The following is a 25,956-nucleotide window of genomic DNA, read 5'->3' on the forward strand; positions in this document are numbered from 1 at the left end:
CAATTGAAAACGGTAGACTTCGAAACATTCAAGTCAAAATGGAGCCGCCAGAACAAGATTTGGTGACATTTTTGAGTGAAACGTAGTGCTGTGAACGATTTAGCGGATGATGGCTAGCTATAGTTAGTATGTTTTGTGTGAAAAAATTATTTTTAAGAAATTATAATGCTTATATCGTCATCAACGTTTTCTCTTATGACCATTCATGCTAACCGATGACGAAGTCTCATTGTGAGTACATTGTGAATTCGAATTGACTTTCGTGAGGCTATCACTTCGTATTCATTGCGTCTTTTTGTTGATTGCGTTTCACTTATGGTTCACAATGGATTCATAGTGAATTCGTTTCGAGTTTGCGCCGTACTTTCTTCTAGTTTCGTGGTGGTTTCACTTCAGTTTTACTGTGAGGTCACTACGTAATCGCACCAAATCCACTGCATGATCAGGGTGATATCATGATGATTACACGGACCTAATAGCTTGGAAAGCAATGTGAATTTGATGTAAATATACATAGAGATATAAATTGCCAATTATATATTTTCAAATTTGGGTACATACTTCCACAAACATACTTCCATGACCATTCAATACACTTCCTCTACTGAGGATCAGCACGACAATACTCTAGGTCGTTTGCTTTTTTCATGATCATTCTAGAGTTAGTTGATAAAATTGGGCCACTAAATGACATCAACTTAAAGTTGTGGTGCATAGTCGAGGGAATTTTTGTTGGACTTTGTTGGGAATTAGCTTCACGCTTAGAGCAGATGAAATCTAAAGGGCTTAAGTATGGTCTTCAGTCAAATATGTCCAAGTGTGACATTCTCTTGTCTTCTGGAGACTAGTCCTTTCCGAAATTTCCATTAGATGTGGAATGAGTCGTCGAGACAAAGGGTGGTGCTGATTTTCTTGGCTCTCCTCTCTGGGAATCTGAGAACTTTTCAATACCAGCCTTTCAACTCGTATTGACAAGATCTTGAAAAGTCAACAAGGCCTGCAAGATATAGAAAACCCTCAGGTAAAATTACTTTTGCTGAAATCTTGTTTGTCTTTGTGTAAACTGAGCCACATACTCAGGACTGTCCCACTTGACAGAGTCCTTGGCCAACTTCAGCCTTTGACATCAATCTAGAGAAGACTCTGGAATCAATAATTGATTGTTTCTTAGCAGAAGGCTCATGGCAACAAGCTACACTCCCCATTCGCCTGAGTGGCTTGTGTTTGAGGAAATCTTCTCGATGTCACCCCGCAGCCTATCTTGCCAGTTGTAACTCTTCTCGTCACTTGGCATCTTACCTTCCCTTCATGAACAGACAGTGGGACATGTCATATTCCAATGAGGGCCAGGTGATGGTGTTTTCAGGGGAGACTACAACCCACTATTTCTTGCAGCTTTATTTACCAGATAACAACCACAAAATTGATTCAACCAGTTCGTATCAGTTACAACTTCTGTTGGACTCTGCGTTATGGTTATTACCCAAAGACACAGCGAGCATAAGGGATCGAGCGCGACTGAATAGCATTTCTGGTCAACACACTGGGGCATAGATACGGTCAGTAACGAACCCGAATCTTGGCCTGTTCATGACCAAAAGAGAGTTTAGTGTTGCATTACGGATATGGTTGGGTACTGCAATTTTCCCATTCCCAAAATCCAAACGCTGCCCTTGTGGTAACACAGTAGATACGTTTGGGAACCATCTATAGAAATGTAATCAAGGACAGAGCTTTACAACTAAACTTCATGATGCTCTATGCGAAGTGTTGCATAACGCACTACTTACAGATGATCCTCGTTGTCGTAGGGAGGCAAGATGTAGCAGTAGCAACGAAACAAGTCCGGGAAATGTTTCTCATCCCGATTTCAAGTGCAGTTTGCCTGCCTATTTTGAATTATTGGTACGAAACTCTTTACATCCGTCTTTCTCATTCAAACGGCAAGTCATCCAGGTGCAGAATCTCAACCTGGAGAGATAGAGAAGGACGAACGATATCACCTAAATGTGTCCAGCACAAGCAGCATTTTTTATCCGCTTGTGGCTGAGACTCTTGGTCTTTGGACAGCTTCCAGCCTTCAAGTGATCAAGATCATAGCACGTAGAGCTATATTTAAACATAATGTTTCAATTAGCAAAATGTTTTTTATTTTCATCAGCAATTCTCTACTAGACTGTGGTGTAGCAATGTAAACATAATATTAGCTAGATGTTGTTTAGATGGTGCGGCTAGTCACTTGTGGGACCTATAAAAATATAGAATATATACATACATACATATGTGTGTGTGTGTGTGTGTGTGTGTGTGTGTGTGTGTGTGTGTGTGTGTGTGTGTGTGTGTGTGTGTGTGTGTGTGTGTGTGTGTGTGTGTATGTATGTATATATATGTATTCAGTACCTTGCAATGGCGGCTCCCATCTTTTGAATTTGGTCTGCCGTTTCCATAGTTTTCTTGGCTTCCGGTAATATGTGCAGGAAGTTGGTTGATGGAGTTGACAGTGATGATGATGATGCGGAAGATAGGGGGACGGATAGTTGCTCTTGCCCCTTATGCAATTGGTCGTACGCCAACAGCAACTCCCTTTGGCAACATATCAATGTGGATCACGCTTCTCACTCTCGTTTTCCATCTTCGTCCTTAATGTCTGCTCACAAAGGGCGACTCTGTTTTGAATGTGGCTTCGCCTACTTTGCCAATTGGAAAGTTTGTCGACGGTCTCAAGGAACAGGTAATATATAAACGAAAGAAATCTACTTTGTAACTCTAATTTCTGACCAATCCCTAGAAAGAGCGTAAAGCCTTGTGTTTTTGTGTTCGCTGGCGACGTTTAGCGTATTACTCTCGTGAGACTAATTACTCTACATCATATTATCAGTGCACGTGGCAACAATTTACAGGATCGGTTTCTAATTAAACTAATAAAATAAATTGTCACATGCCATAACATGCTACCAGTCTTTCTCCTGGCGAGTGGAACAATAAGCACGTGCCAAAACACGTGGAGCGTGATCGAGGAGGAAGACTGTGTACGAGTATAAGTCCGCCCAAGTTCTTTGCTCGTTGCTCTACTCACAATCAGTCTTTCATTGAAAACGTTGCCCTCAAGCTATACTTCATTAGCACTCGGCCAAATATGGAAAGCCGTAATGGATAATATTCAAACTTCACATTAGATGGAAATGTAGTGTGCAATGCGTATCGTTATCATGCGTTTTTGACATGCAGTGTGATTTTTTTTAAATGCTATCAATCTCAGCATGCGATCCCAACATGCGATCTCAACATGCGATCTTAACATATGCGATTTCAACATGTGATCTCAACGTCTGATGCCAACGTGCGATTCTAACGGGCGATCTTAACAAGCGACCACAAAATGCATTCTCAACACGCGATCCCAACATGCGAACTTAACATCCGATCCAAACGTGCGATCCCACCATGAAATCCCAACACTGGTTTTCCAGAATTCTTGCGTCCGTATTCTACTTTTTCTGAAGGTCTACAAGATCACTAAATTGAACATACTAAAGGTACGCTATAATAACTTAATTACACGTTTCTCTAAAACATGATAGATAATATAGCCTGAAAGCTTCTTTACTTCTGTTTTTATTTACTTCTGTTTGTATTTACTTCGTTTTATTACAAAAATTGTCCTTTGATGGTAGTGAAAGTGGTTGTGCAAAGCTTGCTTAAAGAACCTGAACTTCGTAGCTAATTTTATTGCGTTAAAGGGCCACTAACAATTAGAAATAGAATATTATTTTAAAATTCTATACGCCAGTTCTAAAGGCGTACATACTTAGAAAAGTGGTTTTAGATTTTTAAAATTAAGGTTTATTCGACAAAATTGCCGTGCAATGCGCTCTCGGTTTGGTGCATCTGGGGCGTATTCGATTCGACCTTTCCGAATAAAGAAAGAAAAGACTGGAAAAGCTTAAAGTAGTTTTAAATCAAACGGGCTTTCCCAAAAAAAATCAGGACGTAGCACGCGCATGCTCATACCAACGATGGAAATTGCTCTTTCTGCCGCTGCTACTGCTCTTGCAATAGAGGTACTTGACGACAGTGTGGAGCAAGATAACGATTGTGATGACTTTGTTGTGGAAATGATGGAACTTGGAGTTATTTTGTGGGCTAGAGACGAACCTAAAGCTCGAATTCGTGGATACGTGGAAAAGGCAGTCTCCATGTATCTAGACAACGACTTCCGGAAACACTTTCGACTTACTCGGTCGGTCTTTGACGTACTTTTGGCAAAAGTGTGCACGTGGGGAGACGTGTGCTCAAATCTAATGAGAGGAGGTAGACGCCCAATCTCTCTTGACAAGCGTTTGCTGATTATCCTATGGTACCTTGGAAGCGATGAGAGCTTCAGGCAAATTGCGGACAGGTTTGGTGTATCTGAACCGTCTGCGCATTCCACTGTTAGGAGGATATGTGCAGGATTTTTGTTGCATCTCAGAAAAGTTGTAATAAAGTGGCCATGCGGAATGAGATTTAATGAAGTAAAGACAGGCTTTAAAGGTATGAAAGGATTTCCAAACGTTACAGGAGCAATTGATGGTTGCCACATCGCTATTAAACCTCCAAGCGACGATCGGGATAGCTATATCAACAGGAAAAATTTCCCATCATTACTTCTACAGGCAGTGTGCGATCACCAGATGTGCTTTGTAGACTGTTACTGTGGATGGCCAGAAAGTGTACATGATGCAAGAGTACTAAGAAATTCTGATTTGTTTAATTAAGCTTAAAGTCACCCAGCTGAAGTTTTTCCTGAGAAATCACACATATTAGGAGATGCTGCCTATCCACTCAAAGTATGGCTTCTCACCCCCTACCGAGATACAGGACATCTTAGACCAGAAGAAAGGAAATATAGGTATTTACACTCTGCAACTCGAATGGTTATTGAGCAAACATTTGTCCTTTTGAAGGGGAGATGGAGGCGATTGAACTATTTAGATTTCAACCAGATAAAGGATATGTCTGTGATTATTATGGCAGCTTGCATTCTTCACAATATCTGCCTTTGTCACAAGGATGATGTAGCTGACTTCCTCGAAGATGGAAATAGCTTGGAAGTCAACAATTTTGAGGCAGTTACTGAGGAAGATGCTTATGCTACTGGAAAACATGATGGAATCAAACGCTACATAAACATGCACTGTTAAATAGAAAATTACTGCTGTTGATTTGCTTGTATTGCTGTTACCAACATGCAGATTGCCATAATGACTTACTAATCATGGCTGTTTTTTAAACCAGACAACACAAATGGTTGTAATCTAAGACTGCTTGCTTAATCCTTTAATAGCTTCAAGAAGACCTCCAAGCATTTCCATTTTCTCTTGATGCAGACGAGCCAACAAATCCAGCTTTTGTTCATGTTGTCTTGCTCGTGCCCTCTGACAGCTGTCCATCATCTTCACGAAACATTTCTTTGTTGTGGCATACTTGTATGGTGGTGCTAGTCGTATGCTTTTGTTGGATGGTGGACCAATACCACTGTAAGCATCATCCTCATGAACACTGGCAGATGTCCCAGGACTAGGACTGGGACTTGTCGAGGTCAGTTCACTTTTCTCTATCTGATCAACATTGCTGATATCACCCGATGAGGAATATGTATACACGGTCACGCAAAGTAGTTGCATTAAGTGTCAATTTGCTCCATTTCCAATGTCACTCCTTGCAAACACACCTATTAAGTAAGTTGTATTAGATTTCAGGTCAGAAATGTCTGTTTGCATTTGATAGCCCACAGACGTCACTTGCAAAGAAGCCATAGACGACCCTTGCTTCTGATACTCAATATAATACTTACGTACTTTCAAATCATCACCATTATCAAACATAAATGGAGTATTCCATTTGACCCGAACGGATGTCTTTGATGGTTGCACAATGACATTTACAGGAGAACCTGTGCACAAAATAAGTGAATAACGAAAACAAGCTCAATATTCACAAATTTAAATGTTTATGCAGTCAATAGTGTGGGAAGAGGAAGCTGTCTAACAGTACTAGGTAAAAACATTAGAAAAGATATAAAGTTTCCTGTTGGAGTGTATTTTCTTTAGCTGTTTCAGGATTTAGTTGGCATTTGGAACTATTTCTGGGACAATCGGCATTTTTGCGTGTAATGTGACCATAGCAGTATGTACTGACTGCTTTACCGCCATTATCAATAGGGGGATTTCATGAACAGTTGTAGCCTAAAGCACTTCTATTACGCGACAGTAAGTTCACAGGTCCTGGAACAACTGTCATACTAAAACAGTAAAAATAAACGATTTATTGAAACATGCTGCATAGCAACAGCGTACACTTGGCACACTGCAGATTAAACGTCTGCATTGTATGACCTATTGTGTTGTCATATAACGCAACTATTTCTTGCAACCTAACATCTCTTGTTTCAGTGACATTCAAGAAATTCCCGTATTGACCGCTGGCTAATATTAATTCATCATTATCTTTCCACCTCCACATTACAGTTATTGTTGGATTGCCAGGAGTTTCAACGATCTGACTTGCATTCAGGATAACAGTTGCACTAAAACCCAAAGAAGTGCTGCTAGTAAACTTAGGGCTGCCTGATACATTCCTTAAATAAAAATCTGAAGGAGATATACAAACATATTTCCACAAATACATATTGAAATATACTATTGGAGAACTATTTCACATTTTACCACAATTGATTGAGAAGAGTTAATCACCACGCTACCATCCCTCAATGTGTTGATGCATGAGAAGGTCAAGTTATTGAGAGTTCTGGTAGTCGTAACGGAGACTGTGACTCGATTCAACGTGATGTTGTACGTTGTACGAGCGTTGTTGAGCCCGTTCACTACAGTTAGTGCTATGCCATATACGGGTGTTTCGACTGCCATCGCACCTCCCCGTTTAACTGAAACTGCACTACCAGCCCTGTCGTCCAAATATCCAAAAGAACATGTAAACGTTAGTTTAATGTTTTCGAGGAGATCTTGTACGTTCTCCGAGTTTGTTTCCAAAATAGGAGGTGACTGCCCTCCACAATATTGAGGCAGTAGCAAGATACACGACAGTTCTAAATCGAGTACAAGTTTACGCAATCAATCACTGCGTTCACGAAAACTAAACAGTTTATCTCTAAGCCAGGTCGATTCCTTATCTAACTTCAAAGACATGACAACCAATAGACACCTAGTGTACGTATACTCCGTAAAAGCAATCTGCCCATGAATTAATTTATTGCAGCGCGCGTTAAGTTAAGTCTTTATTGTGGCGAGCCTTGGCGTCACTCTTTCTATGTGTATTAGCTGTCACTCTACAGTGCACTGTACATGCAGTAATCTTTTGAGAGACAGTAAGTACAACCGACCGACGGAATGACGTTGATTTTGAGCCAATTACAGATATTATCGTTTGTGATGTCACAATGCAAGTGTAAGTCTAATAGCTGTACATTACGGCTCTCCAGATTGCTGAGCGATATTTCCACCGGCACGGTGCTAATAAGAAAATGTGAAACAGACTCGAATTCCTGATGGCTTGACAACTGTGGCCAAAACACGCAACTAAAAGTGAGAAAAAGTCGCTTCTACAAAGAAATTTACGTTTAATAGTGCTCTAGATCTTATGAACGTTCGGGAATTTTATAGATTTTTTACGTGAATGAATGGCAACGCGTAAGCGTTCGAGTGGCGTGATTGTCAGCTTTATTTAAATTGCTTCAAGATTGACTTCCACATACTTTATGGTATGGATATAAGATGATATGTGTGTAAACTGGACCTGATTGGCGTGGAGGTCTATGACTTGACTCGTACGTTTTGGAGGAGTGCGATGCGGGAGAAGAAGTGCCGGATGTCGCTTACTCAGACATTTATCATTATCTTATGAGACCTCCTAGTCCCTTTACACGTGTAAACATTAAAACCTACAAGAGTCTAAGACTCGTACTCAGTCCTCTCCTGACGCGCGTTCCAAGTTTTTAGCAATTACTCTGTTTCACCAACGACGAGAAGTACTTGCATATTATGTCACGTGAAGAAGTAGTTCTTCACTTGGTAAGTTATATATATAAGTGTGTTGATTGGTTAAAACCGTAACGCGAGTAGAAAAAATGTTGTTACAATTTAAGTTAAAGGCACGCGTAGGGATCCTATTAGAAAGAATTAAAAGAGTAGCACTCACAATTAGATGTTTATTAGCGATTGTAGTCGTCAAGAAGGGTGCAAGCTCACTGTTATTGTCTGCTGGTTACATCCTGACAACGACGTCTTCTCCAGCCAGAATTGACGGAGATGTCTCTAGCTTTTCAGTACTAAGTAAATGGTAACCAATAGACGACAGTAGCGCGTTTAAGGTGCATTGGCTACTGCTAGATGTGATGCTACAATGTTCATTAAGCCATGTTTTCGATCGTCACAACAAAAACGATCTACTTTGTAACTCTAATTTCTGAACAGTCTCTGGAAAGAGCATAGAGCTTTCGTATTTATTGTGTTGGTTGGCGACGTTTAGTTAGCGTAGCACTTGTGAGACTAATTACTCGACAAATATTATCAGTGCAGGTGGCAACAATTTGCAGGATCGGTTCCTAATAAACTAATGACATATACCGTCAAATGACATAATATGTACCAGTTCTTCTCTTCGCTAGCGGAACAAACTCTTCGTGCTAAAGCACGTGGAGCACATGAGGGAATGAGTTTACAGGAGTCTTGAATCGAAACATGTATTAGACAGCTGGCCGGATCAGTGATTTGTCGATAAATTGCGTTGGCACAAAACAAAATAAATTTGTCATAAGATGTAAAGTTCGGCATTCAAGATCAGTTATATTGCCTCCACTTCTGCCATGTCATGGGTTGCTGTTGAAAAGTCAGAAATTGTCATCTAATTATGTGCCTACTTCCCTAAATCAGCCGTGTTCCTGGTTCTAGGCGGTCTTGACGAGATCACTTTCGAACGCTTTCTAATTCTTTTCCTGGCATTTTCAACAGAGCTGACAGTGTGGGAAAATACAGATGGGACGTAGTGTATTGAAAGCGGGTCATCCGACTTTTTCCTGATACGAAATCAAGAAAGTCTAGCCGACTGTGCTCACTTGGAAACCACTCCTTACGATTGACTGTCGCAATCCATGGACTCCGACGATCTAGCTCGGCAGAAAACGGAAAAAAAACTTAGCGAAGTGCCTTTCTCCCATCTGCCATTGCAGTGAACTGTGTGACAACCTTTACCATTTGCCAATCAAAATGGCGTGTAACCAAAGTAATGTTACAGTCACATGACCAATGTCTCGGACGTGAACTAAACTAAAAGAGAACTCTCAAATAATACTGAAACTTATTGAAATAAAGATACAAGGCCTGGTATATCTTCCTGCAGGAAGCCTGCTGGCCAGAAAGGCATAGAAGCAGAAAATGGGCAACGAGTTGTTCACACGATTCCCCATATGTTTCACATAGTCTCTGAATGTAACTAATTTAGATTTAACCGTACCAATTGCTCCTAACGCAATAAGAATGCAGCGAGAGATCATCTATAAACTTGTCCGAGAAGAGTCTCCTTTCGAGGCTCCACGGTTGTATTAACACAGTCGATACTCGCATGAAAACTTTTGGGTTCAAGTTAGGTTTAGCCAATAAATACCAACTTGACACCTTACGTATCACAATCCTTACCTTGAAAAGTGCAAAAGTATCAAATTTCCGAGCTAAGCTGCAATCAGTGTTGCGTCAGGCCACATACGGATACTAAACAAGCCTTGCAAGAAATTTCAATGCTTTATTTGTTCGTTAGGGTAAACGTCTGCAGTAAACGGTTGCAAAGAAATATTTCATGAAGTGACAGCTTTCATTTAAGAAATAAAGAATTTTTGATAAGATTTTTCCTTTAATTTAATTAATCTACTTGTTTACAAAAGGCAAGATTTACTGATATGAATGTTGTCATACACTCCATATATCTCAAATATGATAACCACTGAAGCAAAATTTGCTCTAAATAGACATCAATTATTCACATATATGCTTTATTAGAAACAACTTTTCCCGACACGTGATATAACAGTTTCCAGCACCTAAATGACTACTCTCTACCCTAACCGTATCACCTTGAGCATGTCTACTACACTGAGTCAATCTAGGCATTCACGATCAAGTATGACCATGAAGAATTAGTTTATGGTCACTCAAACTTTACAAATCTTGCCTTTTCACATGTTATCACGGCACTCTGCTTCTTACTGAAAGTTAGCTAGTTGTTGCATAGGTAAATTAATCGGTTAGTCTAGACAATATTTTTTGATTCCCAGACTAAATGGTGTTAGCTTTGTATAAGTAAATGTTGGTTTTTTCTCATCGACATAAAGCAATAATGTTTTCCAAGGATTGGCAACCATTATTTTATTTATACGAGACTCTAACATATAGAACTGGAGGCGGTCCCTTACGCTGCTAGCGACATCTCTGTTTTCTTTACAGTCTTTTGCCATTAGCAAGCGGCTCTTTTAAGTTGTCCACTCGTTGCCTATGCCAGTAAACGCAATTAACGTTTGAAATACAAAATCAAGGTACTAAACTGGCTCAAAAGTGCACTAAATTATCAATTAGATAAATATCATAAATTAGCAATATTCTTTACATGAGAACTAGGGCAGAAGTTAGGTGGAGATACGGTGGTTTAAACCTTTAAACCTAGTCACTATACATCTATTCATATTGCAAGAACCAATGGAAGAAACAGCAAAACAAAAACATAATCACACGTACATCTACTTGTCATCAATAGATTGCTGAAATCAACAACAGAAAGATACTAACATTCTTTGCATTTTATGTCAAAAATATTTTAAGACATCTCACGAAAGTAAAACGAAATTACTTCTTATTCCTAGTACCTATAGTAAAAGTCTGGTGTTTATTGGTGCAACAATAAATCTAATTGTTGAGATCTATACACAAACATATTCTGTTAACACACACACACACACACACACACACACACACACACACACACACACACACACACACACACACACACACACACACACACACACACACACACACACACACACACAAACACACACACACACACACACACACACACACACACACAAACACACACACACACACACACACACACACACACACACACACACACACACAAACACAAACCAACAACCACACACACAGCATAACAATGAATAACTGTGATACATATCTCCTAACCCCGCAAGCCAGGCTCTCCGCGCAGTCGTTGAGCTAACCGCACGTGAATCACCCGAGGAGAAGGAGCTTTTACGAAAAGTGCTTGAGCGCGAGAAGACCCTGGTCGCTTTCGAGAACGTCATAGTGACGTGAAACCTCGGATCTGGTTTCATAGCTTGAAAAGGCTAATTCGATTTTCTAAAGAGCTCGTTAATGTAATTGCATTGATACATCAAGCAGAGAGGTAGCCCTCCGCGAAGAGCGCGTGAACACGAAATCCAGTGAAGCTGTTGATGGACAAAGCGCTGGTGAATAATGAACGTAGGAATGGTCTACATGGGACTGGTCCGCTGAACCTACACTCTCCATGCAGCAACGTTTCTTTCTACTGAACTCATCTGCAGGTTTACGGGAATTGAAACCGACGTACAACTGTTCACCACTCTTGCGCGTCTACTCTGACATCTACAGTCTTTGGGGGAAATGGTGTGAGAACTGCCGGCCCAGTTTCACTCAACGGTTCATCAAAACAGTGGCCTAGCTATAGAGCTTGTTGACTTCTCCACGTCATGATCAGATTGGCGTCTATGTCACGGTACTTTCAGTTCAGCAAGCAGAACTTTTGTACGATATTGGCTCTTCTCAAGGTGAACTGGAAACATCTAGGCATGGGAAAACAGCAGTGCAGTAGACATACCATTTTCAGAAAGTGTAGCTACACTTGACTCGTAGTTGCATGTGTTGTGTACTACGTACAACTTGATTCAATGCACGAACTCTGACTGCTACATAGACACTAACCGTGTACAATGAATTCGTTTCTCAAACTACCACGCCGCAGATCTAGATTAGGCGGTGAACTGCTGCTGTAACTGAATACTGAAAAGGAGTTGTGACACTGCAAAATATTACATGGCTGAGCTGTCTAGATACATACTAGAAGCGAACGATGATGTCAACTACGTTCTTCGTGCAAAGCAAACAAATGCGTGTAGTGATGTCAGGTGTTACTCAACTCTCGTACCTACATGCCTACCTAATCGAATTAGCCTTATCAAGTTATGAAACCGGATCCGGGGTCCAACGTTACTATGTTGTTCTCGAGAGCGATCAGGCTCTCCTCGCGCTGGACGAATTCCAGTAACTGCTCCTCCCCCTCGTGTGATTCACGTGCGGTTAGAACAGCGACTGCGCGGAAGAGCCTGGCTTGCGATGCCACATATCCCCAACCAAATGTTTTTTAAAAGCCAATGCCATGGTGTCTGATAGGAAATGCACTGCCAGTTTGCAAAACACTTATGCAATCTATACTCCTATAAGTGTAAACAACGCAATGACTGCTGGCCAAAACTTAAAGACATTAACTTAACTTAAATTAAATAAAATAATTTTATTGAGAGCACGCTAGCGCTAAACGTAGATTACCTCAATAATAGCTGTGTGACAATAGTAGAGTTATGAATATGTCATCATCATCATCAAAATCCATCATATTCTATGCATTAGTAATTATTATATAGTTTAGAGTGTCTATACATTACTTCATGTACAGGTTTATACCAAATAGAAAAGTTTTAATAAAATTGTGGACAGACATGTGATTCAATAATTCTTGTTGCATGTTTGGGTGTTTATTCCGCCGTTGCTAGGATTCTTTTTCTCGTTATATTACACTCCTACCATATCAACCCAACCACATGTTGTATATTTACCGGTCAATAAACGTTTATTGACCTGTGGTCAAGAAACGTATATTGACCGGTCAGAATCTGTATACTGCAAACCAACTAGCAATCAATACATGGGCATACCTATTTTAGATTACAAGCTTATTCTTTACCAATAATAATGTTCACAGTACTGCAGTTTGTAAAGACGCAGTCAGAAATGACAAATGGCGCCGGATTCTGTCTTCCCGTTTCAGACGGCTGTTCAACCTCGACTACTTTCAGCTCATCTGCCTGTTCCGTTGTCTCTCCGGACTCCTTGACTTTTGCGTCAGTGTAATCGGTGTGTCCATGGCCATTGTCCAAAACTTTGCACGCTGCCATTTGCTGCAATTCAGATGGCTCTTTATATCGTCTCAGTGCTTGCAAGGTCTTGTGGCCGGTTCTGCCTTGAATTACATGTTCAGGAACTCCCGCTTGAAACAGCCTTGTCGCACTAGTAGCTCGAAGATCGTGGTAGGTTCGAACTGGAAGACCAGCTTCAGCTGTCATCACTTTCATCATTGTAGCCAACGTGTTATGACCGATTACTTGCTTTGAATACCAAGGACCAAATGAAGGAGTAGACGACAAAGGTTTATAATAGAAGGTTTCTCGAAAAAATTCTGCTGGCAACTTACCTAGATGTAGAGATCCAAAAAATTTACGTTACACCATCTTCTTCATTAGTGTATCTGATAAACCACAAACCACAAAATGCTATTACCTTACAGAGTCACGTTGGAGCTTGACTATAATTTACCTTGTGACTTTTTTGTTTGGATGCCATAAATTACTTACTCCACCACTATGATTTTGGATCCGTGCTCAACGTAAATGTAACAGACTTTTTGACAATCCGTCTGTGGTTTTGCTGCATCTAGTTGTGAATCCTTCGTTGAGAGAAAGTTTGTCTGTCGGTACCTTCAAATGTTCGCATCACCCAACTGTTGCAGGCAGTCGTGTTCTTGCAAACCATACCCTTGCTGTACTCCTGTGCTTTGTCCGTACTCGTCTTTTCAGCAAATCTGCTGTCAAGCTGGCTAGTACTAGTGGTAAGCTTTTTGGAACCAATGCGTCTCATCTTTGTTGGCGGCTGAAAGTCGTCGTCCTGGTCACTATTACGGTCTTCTTTCTGATCCGACATCACGCTGGCAAAACACGTGGATACTGTACTGTACTAATACTTTTGAGCACGTGGCCTTATGGGGCTGACGTGCACGTCAACAACACTTCACAGCTGTCAAAATGTGGTTGTTTGACATAAACCTCTAGCTGTCATTGCAATACACAACCACTCTAATTCAACTTGAATAATCTATGAACTCTAATTACAGTAGGATGTTAAACATGCAACAAATAGGTTAACGCATGGTTAGGCCGACGATATTTCGCCGAGGCTAATTATCTCGGGAAGCCCCTCAAGACCTCGGTCAATAAACTGGATATCGTCTCCCTACCATGCGTTAACATATATTAATTGCATAGCGCTTGTATAAACGAGTCAAAAAATAAGTCAATTAATTATTTTCTATACGTATGTAGGTAATGTTTGCTTGTTTGTATACTTTCTTGTTTGCAGAAAAACACAATGCCATGTTTCATATATGCCGCAGATACAAATATAACCATTAACTGCTATTTCATTACTCGACGTTTAATTAACTTAGTACCAATCAAACAAAGTTCTATGACATAGTTTCCTTTCAAACGCTTCCACACCTTCTTCCCGATATTCCGATCTGGTGACCAATAACTTCTTGAGAATGTCCGGCATGCGATTGACTAAGTGGTTTGCACCGATCCAAGCACTGTATTGACGATGCGATTCAGCGTTCACTTTGATACATTCTTTCCGAGTCCTTCTATGAAGTTCGTAGCGTAACCTCTCATCAAAAGACGGCAGCATTGTGCAGCCGCCGCACAAAAAGATAGACGAGTAAAGAAAATCATGTATACATGAAATTTGACTCTGCATAGAATCGATGATTGCCTCATGAATTCCATGGTCACGCTTTGGAAACATTCCAGGACTAAAGAGACCTTCCGCACACATAAAACGCTCTTGGCCAATATTCACGACCTAAAAATTATCGATTACGGTGGCGTAGCCAGCTTCCTGATTTAAAGAGCAATGCATTTTCATGCATTTACTATCTCTCACTATATAAGTAACTATCATGACTCATCACATAATTCTTCGTGAAAAGACACAGTCGTCGCCTCCATATACGATTTCATGCATAGCCATAGAATCACAGGCCAAAAACTATATTAATGAAAACATTGAAGCATGTCATGAATGCCCTCTGGTAATTGCTAAATTTACAATTAGTAATCGAACTTAATATTAAATATTTAGAGCAGGTTTTACTTTCTGCTAGGCAAAAGCTGGAGTACGCTGCCAGTTTGGTTACTAAAATTGAACTCGCTTAGTGTGTATGCAGATGTAGATGTGATATACATCTCGCTCAAGTTTGGAATAGCTTGTGCCCACAAAGTCCTTCATGGCTACGCCACTGTGTATTACGTAGAATAAACGGTATTAAAAATATTTGCATTTCTTACTTTGTCTTTGACAACTGGACAAGGAACCGAAATTGAATCCATTTTAGGTAGATCGCCTATATCTGTGTAGGGTTTGCCAAGTACGTACGCTACTTTTTCTTTTATCTTTCTCACTTCGTGGACGTTAAGAAAGCTTCGATATTTCAGCTCCTCATAGCCGCTTTCGACTAAATCTGATAGTAAACGAATGGTCACATCTCGACCACCGTAGTTTAGTGTCTTGGTCGCCGATGGACAAAGTTGACCTCTGTAGATCATTACAATTGTAGTAACATCGTCTCCGCAGTCTACAACCACACCGCTTTGTTGCTGATGCGAGAATAGCGAAAGAGCCGATTCGTTGCCGATATACAATCCCGGCGCACCGTATTTTTCGAATATAATTTGTGCCATTGTTTTGCGGTCTTTGAAAACATTGAACTCACTTTCAGTGAGTATGACATCGTGTTGTGTTACATCTACCTTCAGTTTGGTTAGAGCGTCGTTCCACAGCTGAATAATAAACACATTTTGTTAGAAAAACCAAAAAATAGATATCGTAAATTTAATTTATTTTAATTTTAATTAAATTTACTATGCAGCGTCAGAAAATATGAGAAAATGAATTGATTAATTTATTATTTTTATATAACCTTTGGTCTAGTCTATTATTCTTTTACACGCAATTATAGACTTCAAATTTCATAAGACCGATTTGATTTACGATTTGATTACGTTTACCTTTTCTAAAGACAGGAAATCTACGACAGACGGTCTTTCCTTTTGCTCAACAAAGTATCGTCTTTCGTGTTGCACAAAGTGGTCACTCAAAATGCCTCTGGTACAAGGCGTAATTACTGTTGGGATAGCTTTAGGTCCGCTGAGACCCGCTTTCAGAAAGCCCGTTCCACTGTCGATAATGATTGTCGGACATGGAGGTTGCCGCTCCGCTTGACTAGCCATAACACAAAACGAACTGCAGACGAATGCCGGTTTGACTCGGAATGACTGACGGATAACGAACGCCCATTTAACCATATATGGTATTGCAAGCATTCGCTTTGCACGTGCTTATGCAAATTTTATATAATCTAAGTATTCTTATTAAAAATTTGCATCAAACCAAAAGAGTTGGATACACAATACAATAAATTGACTTTGTTATGGTTAGAAGCTATTTGAAATTAAAATTAATAATTATTAACCTGTCAAAAGCACAAATTTAGCTAGACATTTAAATATGCAAAGCAAACGTTTACGGACAGTCGCACACAGTTCTTATAAACATTTAGTAACTTTCAAAGATTCTAAACTTTGAAACGGCAAGTTTCGAACATATGACACTTATATATATGCGAGTTATTCACAAATTTGCACCGACTTCAAGAAATTTCCTAATCCGGTTGAAATATGTTGTGACTTTTGTCAGTCATTCCCAAACGACATTTTTTAACTTGTAGTTAGCTTGTGGTAGTGCGAATTGTTCTCGTCCGTGCATCATTATGACAACGAAACAGAACACTTGAAGGCCGGGGCAAGCGCAAACTACAAGCCTAGAGGTAAAAGACATGACGCTGTGGACGATACGTATACACGGCCAGAGTTTCTTTCCAATGAGCTTCGCACTGTCAGGTGGATGGAAAAAAAATTGAATTTTGTGTCTTCAATTTAAAGGTAAAATATTGTGTGTGTGTGTGTGGGTGTGTGAGTGCGTGCGCGCGCGTGTGTGTATGTGTGTGTGTGTGTGTGTGTGTGTGTGTGTGTGTGTGTGTGTGTGTGTGTGTGTGTGTCTGTGTGTGTCTGTGTGTTTACCATATTCAAGATATTTTTGTATTGCAAATCATAATTTCCATGCTCTTGTGTGTATACCCATGTAATTGAAGTTCTATAATCCATATTTTAGCCCATGGCGTATCATGATTTGATGTACATAATACAGTTATTTGAGTTATGAAATATACCAAAATATGAATCTAAGAACTATTGGTTAATGTGTAACGTCCTCACAAAAGAATTCAATATCAAAAAACAAACATTTTATCAAAAAATACATTTCACAGATTGCAGACATTCTTCACGGCCAATATTCGAACTGGACATAAGATGTTTTTCTAGTGTCGAATGCTACTTTTAGCATGCAATCTCGATATGCAATGTGAGCTTAAAGAAAGTAATCAATCTTAATTAATATGTGATCGCAAAATGCTATCGCAACATGCGATCGCAACATGTGATGTCAATGTGCATTCTCATAATGCGATCGCAAAATACTTTCGTACAACGTGTGCTCATATATAGTAAGCAAAATTTAAGTTAAATTATCGTTTGACACAAGAGAATTGCTTCAGTTAATTAAATAAAATTGATTACGAAGTTCAGGTTCTTTATCTAAGCAAGCTGTGCACAAGCAGTTTCGCTACCATCAGAGGACAATTTTGTAATAAAACGAAGTTATACAAACAGAAATACGGAAGACTCCAGGCTATATTATCTATCATGTTTTAGAGAACAGTCTAATTAAGTTATCATATCGTACCTTTAGTATGTTCAATGTAGTGATCTTGTAGACATTCAGAAAGAGTAGAATGAAGACATACTAATTCTGGAGAACCCGTGTTGGGATTGCATGTTGGGATCGCACGTTTCAATCGCATGTTGAGTTTGCATGTTGGGATCGCATGTTGAGAACGCATATTGTGGTCGCTTGTTGAGGTCGCGCGTTGGAATCGCACGTTAGGATCGCACGTTGGCATCAGACGTTGAGATCACATGTTGAGATCGCATATGCTAAGATCGCATGTTGAGATCGCATGTTGGGATCGCATGCTGAGATTGATTGCATTTATAAAAATCACACTGCATGTCAAGAACGCATGCTAACGATACGTATTGCACACTAGATTCCCATCTTATGTCTAGTTTGAATATTATCCGTTACGGCTTTTCATATTTGGCCGAGTGCTAATGAAGTATAGCTTCTGGGCAACGTTTTCAATGAAAAACTGATTGTCAGTAGAGCAACGAACAAGGAACTTGGGCCGACTATCTTTGAAAAGAGAGAAACTGCTACTCTTTTTTGGCAATCCTAAAGAAAGCTAGAAAAACTGTTTGGACAAAACTGAGACTATTTAATAAATGATTACAGTTGGATGTAATTTTGTCAAAAAAATTGTTTTATATTGTATTGTTGCCAGAGGCGTAGCGTGGCATACGCTAGACCGGGCAATAGCTCCATCATTTTAGGCGTGCTCATTAAATTGTGGACTGTAAAACGGGTGAGGTCCAAAGCTGCATCTCTGTATATAAAGAAGAGCTGTCTGTCTGTCTGTGTGAAAGTTTACATACATGGCCACCCGATCTCCGCAGTCCTTCGTCTGATCTCCGGCAAATTTGGTCCGCGCACGCCAAAACTAAGAAGGTCGAAATTGAAGCTGTCGTAGTTTACCGCACTTCTTCTGCGATGACGCGATTTCTTGCCGACAGAACCTGCCTCCGTCACGCGAAAATATCCGGCGGAACAGCACGTCAGATCTCCACGGAATTTAAATTGCCAGTTACTGACGTAAGACTGAACGCGCGAAGCGTGTCGATTATAGCGGGTAACGTCGAAAGAGGCAAGATATTTAGTGTATCCAGGTCTTGAAAAAACCCCTACTCTTCACTTGGATGTGTAGGCGAATGGAACTCCTGTCACATTCCAGGATGTTTCATCATGTTACATCATTTAACCTAAATGCTTCCAGTTGCTTTCTGTACGTCTTACAAGATAATTGGAAAATGATCATAGCTCCACTCCTTGTATCTCAATCCTCTGTTTCTTTTGTAGGAAGGCCTTACTTTACATAGTAAACAAAAACGCCAGGCTCTGATATACCAAGATCATCGAGAATGTCCAAAAAACAGCAGAAATATTGCAGATTTTGAAGTTCTACTTTAAGGGAATAGTATAAACCTGCCTGTGTAATGACTTTTAGTAGACAAGAATCCACTTAATAGGTTGCGTACCACTGTCTGATATCTGCGTTCCAACCTCCTCAAATGCGTCACAGGACGCATCAAATGTATTGAAGGAAAATCACTGATATATATATATATATATATATATATATATATATATATATATATATATATATATATATATATATATATATATATAAATTTGGAGATGCAATGTTGCGGATTAAATGTTACAGAGGAACCAATTAGCACAAGAGAAGTCGTGTTGTAATATTCTTACTGACTCAATACAATTCTATGTGTGATAGGATGGGGAGAAGAATTTGATTTTGCTGTGATACGAGATCACATGTCAACAGCTAATCGGTTGTTATCACTAATGCAGTTATTTGAAGATTTTGCATGAAGGGTGAGTAACAGTTATCTTACAGCATAATGAGTGGATGCAGTTTCTGGTATTTTTGTTGTTATTTCTTTTATGGAATTGACTTGTGACATTGATTCTCTTACTTTGATTGACGAAAAAGAATGTGTGGAAGATGCTGCAGTGGGCATGTAAGAATGAAGTAAATGTTGCAATAAAGATTGCAGAGAAGTTTTGTCAATCAGTGGAGAAGAAGATGAGAGTTTTCACAATACTGTTGATTATGTGTGAAAGATGTTTTTATGTTGTGCATGCAGTCTGGTTGCCCTTAAAGAATCTGAATTTTGTAAATAATTTTATTAAATTAATTGAAGCAAGTCTCTTGTGTCAAACGATAATTTAACTTAAATTTGCATACTATATATGAGCACCCGTTGTACGAAAGTATTTCGGGATCGCCCTTTGGGAATGCACATTGACATCACAAGTTGCGATCGCATGTTGCGATAGCATTTTGGGATCACATATTAATTAGAATTGACTACTTTATTGAAACTTACATTGCATGTCGAGATCGCATGCTAGAAGTCGCATTGGACACTAGAAAAACATCTTATGTCTAGTTCGAATATTGACCGTAAAGAATTTCTACAATCTTTGAAATGTATTTTTTGATATAAAGTTTGCTTTTGATATTGAATTCTTTTGTGAAGACGTTAAACATTAACCAATAGTTCTTAGCTTCATATTTTGGCATATTCCATAACTCAAAATAACTGTATTATGTACCTCAAAAAATGATACACTATGGGTTCATATATAGATAACTCTAATTATATGGGTATACACACAAGAGCAAGGAAATTATGATTTGCATTACAAAAAAATCTTGGATATGGTAAACACGCAGACACTCACTCACACACACACACACACACACACACACACACACACACACACACACACACACACACACGCACACACACACACACACACACACACACACACACACAGACACACACACACACACACACACACACACACACACACACACACACACAGACAAAGACCCAGACACAGACACAGACACAGACACAGACACAGACACAGACACAGACACAGACACAGACACAGACACAGACACAGACACAGACAGTCACACACACACACACACACACACACACACACACACACACACACACACACACACACACACACACACACACACACACACACACACACACACACACACACAGAGACACACAGACACACAGACACACAGACAACACAGACACAGACACAGACACAGACACAGACACAGACACAGACACAGACAGTCACACACACACACACACACACACACACACACACACACACACACACACACACACACACACACACACACACATACACACACACACACACACACACACACACACACACACACACACATACACACACACACACACACACACAACACACACACACACACACACACACACACACACACACACACACACACACACACGCACGCACTCACACACACACACAAATATTTTACCTTTAAATTGAAGACACAAAATTCAATTTTTCTTCCATCCACCTGACAGTGCGAAGCTCATTGGAAAGAAACTCTGGCCGTGTATAAGTATCGTCCACAGCGTCATGTCTTTTACCTCTAGGCTTGTAGTTTGCGCTTGCCCCGGCCTTCAAGTGTTCTGTTTCGTTGTCATAATGATGCACGGACGAGAACAATTCGCACTACCACAAGCTAACTACAAGTTTACAAATGTCGTTTGGGAATGACTGACAAATGTCTCAACATATTTCAACCGTATTAGAAAATTTCTTGAAGTCGGTGCAAATTTGTGAATAACTCGCATATATAGAAGTGTCATATGTTCGAAACTTGCCGTTTCAAAGTTTAGAATCTTTGAAAGTTACTAAATGTTTATAAGAACTGTGTGCGACTGTCCGTAAACGTTTGCTTTGCATATTTAAATGTCTAGCTAAATTTGTGCTTTTGACAGGTTAATAATTATTAATTTTAATTTCAGATAGCTTCTAACCATAACAAAGTTAATTTATTGTATTGTGTATCCAACTCTTTTGGTTTGATGCAAATTTTTAATAAGAATACTTAGATTGTATAAAATTTGCATAAGCACGTGCAAAGCGAATGCTTGCAATACCATATATGGTTAAATGGGCGTTCGTTATCCGCCAGTCATTCCGAGTCAAACCGGCATTCGTCTGCAGTTCGTTTTGTGTTATGGCTAGTCAAGCGGAGCGGCAACCTCCATGTCCGACAATCATTATCGACAGTGGAACGGGCTTTCTGAAAGCGGGTCTCAGCGGACCTAAAGCTATCCCAACAGTAATTACGCCTTGTACCAAAGGCATTTTGAGTGAACACTTTGTGCAACACGAAAGACGATACTTTGTTGAGCAAAAGGAAAGACCGTCTGTCGTAAATTTTCTGTTATTAGAAAAGGTAAACGTAATCAAATCGTAAATCAAATCGGTCTTATGAAATTTGAAGTCTATAATTTCGTGTAAAAGAATAATAGACTAGACCAAGGTTATATAAAAATAATAAATTAATCAATTCATTTTCTCATATTTTCTGACGCTGCATAATAAATTTAATTAAAATTAAAATAAATTAAATTTACGATATCTATTTTTTGTTTTTTCTAACAAAATGTGTTTTATTATTCAGCTGTGGAACGACGCTCTAACCAAACTGAAGGTAGATGTAACACAACACGATGTCATACTCACTGAAAGTGAGTTCAATGTTTTCAAAGACCGCAAAACAATGGCACAAATTATATTCGAAAAATACGGTGCGCCGGGATTGTATATCGGCAACGAATCGGCTCTTTCGCTATTCTCGCATCAGCAACAAAGCGGTGTGGTTGTAGACTGCGGAGACGATGTTACTACAATTGTAATGATCTACAGAGGTCAACTTTGTCCATCGGCGACCAAGGCACTAAACTACGGCGGTCGAGATGTGACCATTCGTTTACTATCAGATTTAGCCGAACGCGGCTATGAGGAGCTGAATTATCGAAGCTTGCTAAACATCCACGAAGTGAGAAAGATAAAAGAGAAAGTAGCGTACGTACTTGGCAAACGTTACGCAGATACAGGCGATCTACCTAAAATTTATTCAATTTCGGTTCCTTGTCCAGTTGTCAAAGACAAAGTAAGAAATAAAAGTATTTTTAATACCGTTTATTCTACGTAATACACAGTGGCGTAGCCATGAAGGACTTTGTGGGCACAAGCTATTCCAAATTTGAGCGAGATGTATATCATATCTACATCTGCATACACACTAAGCGAGTTCAATTTTAGTAACCAAACTGGCAGCGTACTCCAGTTTTTGCCTAGCAGAAAGTAAAACCTGCTCTAAATATTTAATATTAAGTCTGATTACTAATTGTAAATTTAGCAATTAGCAGAGGGCATTCATGACATGTTTCAGTGATTTCATTAATATAGTTTTTGGCCTGTGATTCTATGGCTATGCATAAAATCGTATATGGAGGCGACGACTGTGTCTTTTCACGAAGAATTATGTGATGAGTCGTGATAGTTACTTATATACTGAGAGATAGTAAATGCATGAAAATGCATTGTTTTCTAAATCAGGAAGCTAGCTACGCCACTGTAATCGATAATTTTTAGGTCGTGAATATTGGCCAAGAGCGTTTTATGTGTACGGAAGGTCTCTTTAGTCCTCGAATGTTTCAAAAGTCTGACCATGCAATTCATGAGGCAATCGTCGATTCTATGCAGAGTCAAATTTCATGTATACATGATTTTCTTTACTCGTCTATCTTTTTGTGCGGCGGCTGCACAATGCTGCCGTCGTTTGATGAGAGGTTACATTACGAACTTCATAGAAGGACTCGGAAAGAATGTATCAAAGTGAAAGCTGAATCGCATCGTCAATACAGTGCTTGGATCGGTGCAAACCACTTAGTCAATCGCATGCCGGACATTCTCAAGAAGTTATTGGTCACCAGATCGGAATATCGGGAAGAAGGTGTGGAAGCGTTTGAAAGGAAACTATGTCATAGAACTTTGTTTGATTGGTATTAAGTTAATTAAACATCGAGTAATGAAATAGCAGTTAATGGTTGTATTTGTATCTGCGGCACATATGAAACATGGCATTGTGTTTTCTGCAAACAAGAAAGTATACAAACAAGCAAACATTACCTACATACGTATAGAAAATAATTGATTGACTTATTTTTTGACTCTTTTATACAAGCGCTATGCAATTAGAATTTTTGAATCACATGTCTGTCCACAATTTTATTAAAACTTTTCTATTTGGTATAAACTTGTACACAAAGTAATGTATAGACACTCTAAACTATATAATAATTACTAATGCATAGAATATGATCGATTTTGATAATGATGATGACATATTCATAACTCTACAATTGTCACACAGCTATTTTTGAGGTAATCTACGTTTAGCGCTAGCGTGCTCTCAATAAAATTATGTTATTTAAGTTACGTTATGTTAATGTCTTTAAGTTTTGGCTACCAGTCATTGCGTTGTTTACACTTATAGAAGTATAGATTGCATAAGTGTTTTGCAAACTGGCAGTGCATTTCCTATCAGACACCATGGCATTGGCTTTTAAACTTTAAGAAACATTTGGTTGGGGATATGTAGCCTCGCAAGCCAGGCTCTTTCGCATAGTCGCTGTTCTAACCGCACGTGAATCACACGAGGGGGAGGAGCAGTTACTGGAATTCGTCCAGCGCGAGGAGAGCCTGGTCGCTTTCGAGAACGTCACAGTAACGTTGGACCCCAGATCCGGTTTCATACCTGGTAAAGGCTAATTCGATTATTTAAGCATGTAGGTACGAGTGTTGAGTAACAAGCGACATCACTTCACGCATTTGTTTGTTTTGCACGAAGTACGTAGTTGACATTATCGTTCGCTTCTAGTACGTATCTAGACAGTTCAGCCATGTAATACTTTGCAGAGTCACAACTCCTTTTCAGCATTCAGTTACACCAACAGTACACATGGTAGGTTAACTGCACTGCTGTTTTCTCATGCCTAGATGTTTCCAGTTTACCGTGAGGAGAGCCAATATCGTACAAAAGTTCTGCTTGCTGAGTTGAAAGTACCGTGACATAGACGCCAATCTCATCATGACGTGGAAAGGTCAACAAGCTCTCTAGCTAGGCCACTGTTTTGATGAACCGTTGAGTGAAACTGGGCCGGCAGTTCTCACACCATTTCCTCACAGACTATACATGTCAGAGTAGACGCGCAAGAGTGGTGAACAGTTCTACGTCGGTTTCAATTCGCGTAAACCTGCAGATAAGTTCAGCAGAGAGAAACGTTGCTGGAAAGTGTAGGTTCAGCGGACAAGTCCCATGTAGGCCATTTCTGCGTTCATCATTCACCAGCATTTTGTCTATCAACAGCTTCACTGGATTTCGTTTTCAAGCGCTCTCCGCGAAGGGCTACCTCTCTGCTTTATGTATCAATGCAATTAAATTAACGAGCTCTTTAGGAAATCGAATTAGCCTTATCAAGCTATGAACCGGATCCGTGATAACACGTCAGTATGACGTTCTCAAAAGCGACCAGGCTTTTCTCGCGCTGAAGCACTTTCCGTAAAAGCTCATCCTTCTCGTGTGATGTACGTGCGGTTAGCTCAAAGACTGCGCGCAAGAGCCTAGCTTGCGAGGCTAGAAGATATGTATCACAGTTATACAATTGGTATGCTGTGTGTGTGTGTGTGTGTGTGTGTGTGTGTGTGTGTGTGTGTGTGTGTGTGTGTGTGTGTGTGTGTGTGTGTGTGTGTGTGTGTGTGTTAACTGAATGTGCTTGTCTATAGATATCAACAATTAGATTTATTGTTGTGCCAATATACACCAGACGTTTACTATAGGTACTAGAAATAAGAAGTAATTTCGTTTTACTCCGGTGAGATGTATTAAAATATTTTTGGAAAAAATACAAAGAATTATAATATCTCTCTGTTGCTGATTTCAACAATCTATTGATGACCAGGGGATGTACGTGTGATTTTGGTTTTTTTGTTGTTTATTCCTTTGGTTTTTGCAATATCAATCCATGTATAGTGACTAGGTTTAGAGGTTTAAACC

General features: G+C 39.6%; 3 protein-coding genes across 3 annotated transcripts; 2 read left to right on the forward strand and 1 right to left on the reverse strand.

Annotated features, from left to right (window-relative positions):
* Positions 1-4,016: 4,016 nt before the first annotated feature.
* LOC134177622 (uncharacterized) lies at positions 4,017-4,757 on the forward strand. The gene has a single exon (XM_062644398.1). It carries the CDS (start codon positions 4,017-4,019, stop codon positions 4,755-4,757), a length of 741 nt encoding a protein of 246 aa, XP_062500382.1.
* A 9,726-nt stretch (positions 4,758-14,483) lies between these two features.
* LOC134177623 (actin-like) lies at positions 14,484-16,510 on the reverse strand. The gene is made up of 3 exons (XM_062644399.1): positions 16,214-16,510; positions 15,494-15,985; positions 14,484-15,008 (listed from the first exon to the last, which is right to left on the reverse strand). The coding sequence occupies exons 1-3, from the start codon at positions 16,508-16,510 to the stop codon at positions 14,592-14,594; spliced, it is 1,206 nt and encodes a 401-aa protein (XP_062500383.1). The 3' UTR covers positions 14,484-14,591.
* Positions 16,511-22,065: 5,555 nt separating this feature from the next.
* On the forward strand, positions 22,066-24,051 carry LOC134177624 (actin-like). Its single transcript, XM_062644400.1, has 3 exons — positions 22,066-22,287; positions 22,516-23,007; positions 23,493-24,051. The coding sequence occupies exons 1-3, from the start codon at positions 22,066-22,068 to the stop codon at positions 23,907-23,909; spliced, it is 1,131 nt and encodes a 376-aa protein (XP_062500384.1). The 3' UTR covers positions 23,910-24,051.
* The last annotated feature ends 1,905 nt before the right edge of the window (positions 24,052-25,956 follow it).

The sequence above is a fragment of the Corticium candelabrum genome, chromosome 3, assembly GCF_963422355.1.
Source record: "Corticium candelabrum chromosome 3, ooCorCand1.1, whole genome shotgun sequence".
NCBI classification, from domain to species: domain Eukaryota; kingdom Metazoa; phylum Porifera; class Homoscleromorpha; order Homosclerophorida; family Plakinidae; genus Corticium; species Corticium candelabrum.